Source organism: Meriones unguiculatus, chromosome 4 (genome assembly GCF_030254825.1).
Source record: "Meriones unguiculatus strain TT.TT164.6M chromosome 4, Bangor_MerUng_6.1, whole genome shotgun sequence".
NCBI classification, from domain to species: Eukaryota; Metazoa; Chordata; class Mammalia; order Rodentia; family Muridae; genus Meriones; species Meriones unguiculatus.
In genome coordinates this window covers 89,143,551-89,151,331 of record NC_083352.1, presented here as the reverse complement: position 1 = coordinate 89,151,331, position 7,781 = coordinate 89,143,551, and the positions used below count along the sequence as shown (strand labels likewise).

The 7,781-nt window shown below is 49.5% G+C and overlaps 1 protein-coding gene across 1 annotated transcript in view; it reads left to right on the top strand.

Moving 5' to 3' along the window:
- The first annotated feature begins 347 nt into the window (after window positions 1-347).
- The window catches only part of Arpc3 (actin related protein 2/3 complex subunit 3), a 14,128-nt gene continuing 6,694 nt past the window's right edge, over window positions 348-7,781 (top strand). The window contains exons 1-2 of the mRNA XM_021631386.2: window positions 348-505; window positions 4,906-5,005. Coding sequence (XP_021487061.1) covers window positions 500-505; window positions 4,906-5,005 — 106 coding nt within the window. The 5' untranslated portion in view covers window positions 348-499. The remainder of the gene's footprint in view (window positions 506-4,905; window positions 5,006-7,781) is intronic.

The window sequence follows — 7,781 nt, the reverse complement described above, 5'->3', positions numbered from 1 at the left end:
TCACTGTTCTTCCAAAGGTCCTGAGTTCAATTCCCAGCAACCACATGGTGGCTCATAACCATCTATAATAAGATCCGGTGTGCAGGCAGAATGGTGTATAAATAATAAATAAGTCTTTAAATAAATAAACAAACTAGACACGGCAAAAGAATAAAGGGAACTGAGTGGTATTGGATTTGAAGCTGAAGCCGGGAATAAGGAGGAAACAGAGGTGATTATTAACTTCTGAAACGGATTCCTTAATTCCAGAGACCGCTGTCTCTACGCGAGCGCTTTACGCATGCGTACACTCAGCTCCTAGCGCTCGCGCGCCCCCTGGCGTCCCTCCCGGTCAGCGCATCCGCAGCAACCAGCCGAGGACTAGAAACCGGAGGTGCGTCTCTTCACTTCGACCGCCTCTTCCGGCTCACTTCCGCCCACTCCACCCAGGCTTGGTCCCCGGAAACGGTTCGCTTTACCGGGATTCTACTTCTGTGGATCGAATCCGAACGCCGCCAAAATGCCGGTAAGGCTTGGAGCCCCGGGGGCGGGGGCCTGAGGAGAGGCGGGGGCCCCGGCGCAGAGGCCAGGCAGAGAGAGGAGACCTCCGCCCTGCTCTCTAGCCCCGGCCCTTTGCCTCCAGCCACGGCTCCTTTCCTCGCCCCGCTGCTTCCCCCCCTAGTCCTGCAGTGTTCTCAGATCCCACCCTGGAGTCTCGAATGCTAAGAACACGGCTTTTAATTCATTTTAAATCTAGGGTCCAGCTTCTTCTTTTTTCTCCCCCTTGTCAGTGCCACTTCCTCCTCCGACTCTGGGAGTGTGTCGGCCTGCTGCTAATCACCTGTCACTTCCTTCGTGCTCCCTGCTGTAGCTTCTATCCTCCTCCAGATCACCACCGCGTCAGCGCTTGTTTCCAGGAGTTTCCTTTCTCCTGTGCATTTGAGTGGGAGGATATCTCACTTGATGGTCTCGATAGTCCTAACACCCGACCGCCAGTCTCTGTCCCGGATGATTGAATAAAGTCCACGTTGGGATAAGTGTCACGGAACTCTCACTGGGAAGTCAGTACTTTCAGCAGCATCGACTAAGGCCCACTCAGGGAGCTCACATTTTAACGGGTAGACAATACCATGTAAATATAAATAGGCAGTTTCAGATCTTAACAAATGTTAGGAAGAAAATAGACGGATGACAACAGTAGCCTCTATGGTGGCACTTATCTCTCATCCCAATACTTGGATGCAGAGGCAGGAGGAGTGCAAAGTCAGGCTAAAGTGGACCATGTAGTGAGTTCTAGGCCAGCTTGGGCTACAAAGCTATATAAGCCTGTCTCCAAAAAGGGGTGGGGGAGAGGATGGGGAAAGTACTTGTGGTACCAGAGGTGGGGTTGGAGGGCAAACGACGGGCAAATCCTCTGAGCTCATTGGCTAGCCATCCTAGCCAAAAATCAGCAAGTTCAGGCTTCAGTGAGAGACACTGCCACACACACACACACACACACACACACACACACACGTGGGGGCTGAGGAGGTGGCTCTGGGTGTAAGGTGTTTAGTGCACAGCGTGAGGACCTGAGTTTGAATGCCTGGCACCCAAGGAAACAGTCAGGGGAGGCAGCTCCTGTCTGTGATTCCAGAGCTGGGAAGGTGCAGAGAGCCCTCAGGCTCCTTGTCTCGAAAATAAAGTGGAAAGCAGTTAAGAAAGAAACCTCTGGCTCCCCGTGTGGACATACACCACACACACAAAAGCTAGAGGCAGTTGAGGAAGACACCCAACCTTGACCTCTGTCCTTCCCACACAAGTACATGCATGAACATGTGCAAAACAAAAACCCGGTGACAGGGAGGACAAGAGGATGTCGAGGTTTATTTGTAGTGAAATGAGAGCAAGCATCACTTTCAGCGGTGTGTTTTGACAGCACTGGGGAACTGAACCCAGGACCTCATGGCATGCTATATAGACCCTCTTTTACTGAGCTGTATCCACATCCCTTTTCCCTTTTATTTTGAGACAGGGTCTCATGGAGTTGCCCAGGCTGACTTTGAACTTGTGATCTTATTGCCTCAGCCTCCCAAGTAGCTGGGCTCACAAGCCTGCATCACCATGTTTAGCTTTGTAAGATGTATGAGTCTTAGAGTTACTGAGTTACCAGAGTTACTGTCCAGATGAGGCCTGGACTCTCAGGATGACACTGTGGAATAGATATCCACCTTGTTAGTGCTTTGCGGAAGGAACTGGCCTCAGAGAGGTTAAATGACTTGTGCAGTGTGGCCCATGTGTAGTAAAGCCAGAGTTTAAAGCAGAACTGAAAAGCTCTGTTCGTTCCAGCCAGGCCAAGAAAGCTCTGGACTTAATCTATGATTTCCTATTTTATGTCTGCTTTCTCTATTAGCCTGAAACATATATATACTTATATATGTGCATGTATACATATGACTTCATATCAGGGCCTAGAGAGTTGGCTCAGCAATTAAGAGCACTTGCTGCTGTTGGAAACACAGGAACAAAGCAAAAGTAACTCGCTAAGGTAGTTTTCTTTTTGGCAAAAAAGGATGCACCAGGACCTGGACCCACCCTGAGCTAGCAAGCACACTGGGGTGGGAAGTTCATGCCGTTTTTATTCCAACTCAGGTAGTGACTGGGTCTTTTCCCCCCGTTGTCTGGATCCAACCTCATAGTCTTTCATGATTGGCTAGTAGGGGATGAAGAAAAGAGGGAAAGGGTCAGCCCTTCAGGCTGTCAGGTTCTTACAGTGCTGCAGTAGCAGAAGTGTTACCAGCTGGGGAGATTAAAAGACACACATAAGGCCTGGAGAGATGGCTCAGCGGTTAAGAGCACCTGCTGCTCTTTCAGAGGTCCCGAGTTCAATTCCCAGCGCCTACATGACAGCTCACAACTATTTATAATGGAATCTGATGCCATCTTCTGGTATGCATGCATACATGCAGATAGAGCATTCATTCATAAAATATATAAAAAAATTACTTTTTTTTTAAGTACTTAAAAGCCTTACTAGGTGGAGCAGATTTATGGAATATTGGCCCTTGAAGGGCTAGCTACCATTGACAGGGAAGAATCCCCAACATTCTCACACAGTTCTTGAACACTGGAATTTTGTTCCCAGCATCTATAACCAGCAGCTCACAGCTGCCTATAATTCCAGCTCCAGGGAAGCCAACACCCTCTTCTGGACTCTGTGGGCCCTGTATACACATAGACATATTCAGACACATAGTTAATAAACTATTTTCTAGTATTAAAAAAAATTACAATGGCAGCTAAGCTTGGTGGCACACTCCTGTAATCCCACCACTCAGGGAGGCAGAAGCAGGCAGATCTCTGTGAGTTTGAGGCCAGCCTGGTCTACAAAGTAAGTCCAGGACAGCCAAGACCACACAGAGAAACGCTGTCTCGAAAAAAAAAAAAAAAAGTCACTCATTCTATCTTGCATAGAAAAAGGGCTAAGCAAGCATTTGATGAATGAATGAATTTGTTCACAGCAGACATAAAAAGCAAAACTAGGAACCAGCATATGCAATTGCTCATCAATAAGATGTTCTCTTTCAGTTCATACCTATTCACCAAAGGTGTAACTCATTTTACAGGTTTAGAAACAGTCCAGTGGGAATTGGGGTAGAGCTTAGTTGATAGGGCACTGGCCTCGTGTGCCTGAAGCCCTAGGTTTCATCACCAATACTGTGGTTATCTAAACTTGTCATTCGGCACTGGGTAGGTAGAGGCAGGAGGATAAGTTCAAAGCCATCCTCACTTACATAGTGAGAGGCCATGACACCCTGTGGGAGCTGAAGGGGGTGGGGTGGAGAAAGAGGCTCAAGGAAGGATCATGCTGTCATGATTGGAGATGTGAAGGCAGGAAGTGGCAGATTTCAAAACTAGGGCTTGGGTCCTGGCTAGCTGGGGGGTGGGAAGCCTGTCCTGTGTGGGCTCTGTAGTGGAATGCTCCTGCCAGCTGCTTGCATCATGTCCCTGGAGGCGGCACTGGAGGAAACACATCCCCCCACAGCACATTCCTAGCCTGAGGATATAATCCCAAGCGGCAGAGGCAGAGGCAGGTGAATCTCTGTCAGCGTGAGGTCAGCTTCGTCTGCCTCGGAAGTCCCAGGCTAGCTGGGGCTGCTTAGTGAGGCCCTGTCTCAGAAAGAGCAGGTGCTGGGGACAAGGTTCCTATGGTGCAGCGCTCGCCCCTCAAGCATGGGGACCTGAGTCCAGTCACAGACTCCGAAGAGTGGCCAGGTGTGGTGCTGTGTCCCTGTAAACCCAGTGCTGGGGAGGCAAAGACAGGAGGGTCCCCAGGGCTTGCGGGCCAGCCATCCAGCAGTTGGTGAATTTCAGCGTCAGTGAGAGACCCTGCCTCAAACATAAGGTAGGGAAGCAATTGACGTCACCTGACGCTGGCTTCTGACCTCTGCACACATGTGCGCCCACACGGAGACACACACACACACATATATGTATATATGAGAATGTGAACATAGACAATGAAGCCAGGCACTCAGGAGGCAGAGGCTTGAGGATCTCTGTGAGTTCAAGGCCATCCTGTTCTGTAGAGCAAGTTCCAGGACAGCCAGAGCTACATAGTGAGACCTTGTCTTAAAAATACAAAACAGCAACAGAAAGAACATAGACAGTAGTAAAATGTAAGTGCTTAAAATGGTGAGATAGTAGGCACTATCTTTGACTTTAGTTTGGGGAAGTGGCCTTGCTTATCAACCAGCTGACAGGATGTCTCAGAATCTAACGGTTGGTGTTCTTGAGTCAGGAGTGGCTCCCCATTGCTGCCAGCCCTCTCCTCCCAGAGCTGGTCTAGAGTGGGTGTTTTTTTATTTTTATTTTTGTTTTGTTTTGAGCACTGGCCTCGTCACCTGGTGACACTGGTTCTCTTTCTTCCCTGGCTTGCCACTGCAGGCTTACCACTCTTCTCTCATGGACCCCGACACCAAGCTCGTTGGCAACATGGCGCTGTTGCCCATCAGAAGTCAGTTCAAAGGACCCGCGCCCCGAGAGAGTAAGTCCCAACATGCTTTTGTTTGGGTTCAGAGCATCCAGCAGATGTGCCGGTGTGAGAGCGGGGAAGAGCTTAGCTTGGCTGCCTTCACTGCCTCTTGTTATCCTTTCCGCTTGGCGGCGTCACCGTCGCCTGCTCTTCTCCCCAGGAAACTGCCCTGTCACTTCTGACTCCTCCAGGATATTTGGGTGAGCTAGAAGAGGAAATGTGTTTCATTCTGGCCACAGTCCCCGTCAGTCATTTCATGCTAACTGAGGGGCCAGCCCCTCAGCCCCCAGCCTCCTGATGTCGCCACCCTGGAAGCACCATGTGGGCATGGCGCTGTACTCGGGCTGAGAGAGGAGGCGGCTGGAGTCTGGTCTCAAGACCAGCCCAAGCGCCAGTCAAGCCTGTCTCCAAAAGCAGGAGGAAAACAAACCTTTCCCCACCAAAGCTTTTGCTTCTTTCGTCACCTTTTAAAAGAGTCCTTTGCCTTTGATTATGAGTGCGTGTTTGTGCTTGGGCCTTCATGTGTCACAGCACATAATTGGAGGTGAGAGGGTGATTAAACCACGCCTGGTTTTCACACGAGTCCCGGGGATCCTAACTGGTGGTCAGACTTCCTCTGCAAGCCCCTTTACCCATTGAGCCGTCTCCATAGCCCTACATCAGTTTTTTTACCCTACCCCAGTGAGAAGAAAATCTTCCTGTAAAACCCTGGTGGGCCAGGGTTTCAACCCAAGTCATAGCAAGCTGGCCTCAGTTTGTGGTGATCCTCCTGCCCGTTTCCCCAGTGTTGGGAGAAGAGACATGTACCGTAGGCGTCTGTTTTTGATTTGTTCTATTTGGGTTTCTTATACCTCCTTTCTCCACCCTTTATCCCTTCCAACACCCCAACACTAGGTAGGAGAGAAAGAAGGTAGTGGGGAGAAGGGCGTAGTTCCCTCTAGCTACTTCCTGCTGGCTAGGGCCATTGGGTTCCTTGGGGCAAGCCCAGTCTTCGTTTCAGGAGATCTCCAGCTTCTGGTCAAACCACATTAACAGCAACCAGGAGGAGCAAAGAGGAAGCCGCAGCCTCCCTCTTCTTCCTTGGAGTGTCACCGCCCCTCTCTGGGCTCTAGCATTTATTCCCGCTCAGGGTCCTCAGAATTAAACTGTCTGCAGCTGGCAAAGATCACATCCCTCTCAGAGCCCACACGAGGCAAATAGTGTGCTGCTGTGGACAAGCTAAAGCAGCTGCATATCGCACACCGGGGATTAAAACAAAAACATGTTTATATAACATAACTTAGTTGGGGTTTTTGTTTGTTTGATTGGTTAGTTTGGTTTTTGAGACCTGGTTTCTCTTTTTTAGCCCTGGCTGTCATGGAATTCACTCTGTAGAGCAGGCTGGCCTCAGACTGTTTTTGTTTTTCAAGACAGTCTTTTTGTAGCCCTGGGTGTGGTGGAACTCACTCTGTCTTGGCAATCACAGAGATGCACCTGCTTCCGCCTCTCCAGTGCTGGGATTAAAGACACGTGCCACCGCCGCCTAGCTGATTGATAGCTTCTTGGTTTGGGGGTTTTGTTTTTGTTTTTCGGGACAGGGTTTCTCTGTGTAGACCTGGCTCTCCTGGACTCACTTTGTAGACTAGGCTAGCCCTGAATTTACAGCAATCTGCCTACCTCTGCCTCCTGAGTGCTGGATTACAGTCATGCACCATGGAGCCCAGCTTGATTGGTAGTTTTAATTCCTTGTGTTTAACTTATGCAATTCCTTGTAAAATATTGTTTCTCTGTGGCATGGACTATCCTGGAACTCACTCTGTAGGCCAGGTTGGCCTCAAGCTCAGATCCACTTGTCTTATTCTCCCAAACGCTAAGATAAAGGGCATGCATGTTTAAAGCTACTATACCCAGCTCTATTTTGATTTTTTCATATTCAATCTCAGCTTTGTTTCCTAGTCTGGTGTGAGGATTTTGGAGTTACACATTTGTCACCTGTCCGTTCGTTGTTGTTTGTAGTCATCAGGATGGAATGCGCACTCTGCCCTCAGCTGCACTCCAGCCCCCTCCATGTGCTTTCTAAGGCACTTTTTCAGAGTCCGGAAGCCCCTTTTCAAACACTGACATGTCTTGAGATGCTCCGCCAGCAGTGTCTGTTGTTGCGAAGCACCCAGACCCTGCAAATGTCTGGCCCGAGTTCTAGCCGCGGTCTCCACGACCACAGTTACACTTCCCACCTGCGTCCCCTCCACTGCCCTTCCTCTGACAGATGATTTGACTTGACTTCCTCCAAAATGAATCTGTTTTCAACACTGATTGAAATAGAAATAAACTCAGTAGACTTGGTGAGTCGCCACAGTTGTTACTTGATTCTGAGAAAAAGGAGCAGATGGAAAAGAGACTTGAGAACAGCTATCATAAAAAGTTACAGCCTAAAGAAAAAGAAGGTTGGCCTACAAGCCCTTTGTCACATTGTTAGAGAAGACACCTTTCACCCACAGACACAGCCAGCCCAGGATGGAGAGAGCTCTAACCACCTTCCAGATTCTTGAATCCTCAAGAAAGACTGAGACCCTGAGGAGTAACTGTTCCTCTTCCCAGAGGGGCTCAGATGAACTCTGGAGCAGAGGCATGGCCCCGAGATAAAGCTCGTGCATAGCACGTGTGAGGCCCTGGGTTCAAGCCTCAGCTGTGGAAAAATTGTTTACGCCTTTGTGTGCCAAGCTCTGTTCTAGTCCCCACTCCTCTGCTCTCTCCTCTCAGGTGCCCGGGAGAAGTTTCCTTTTCTGAGGAGCAGAATTCGGAGACCATG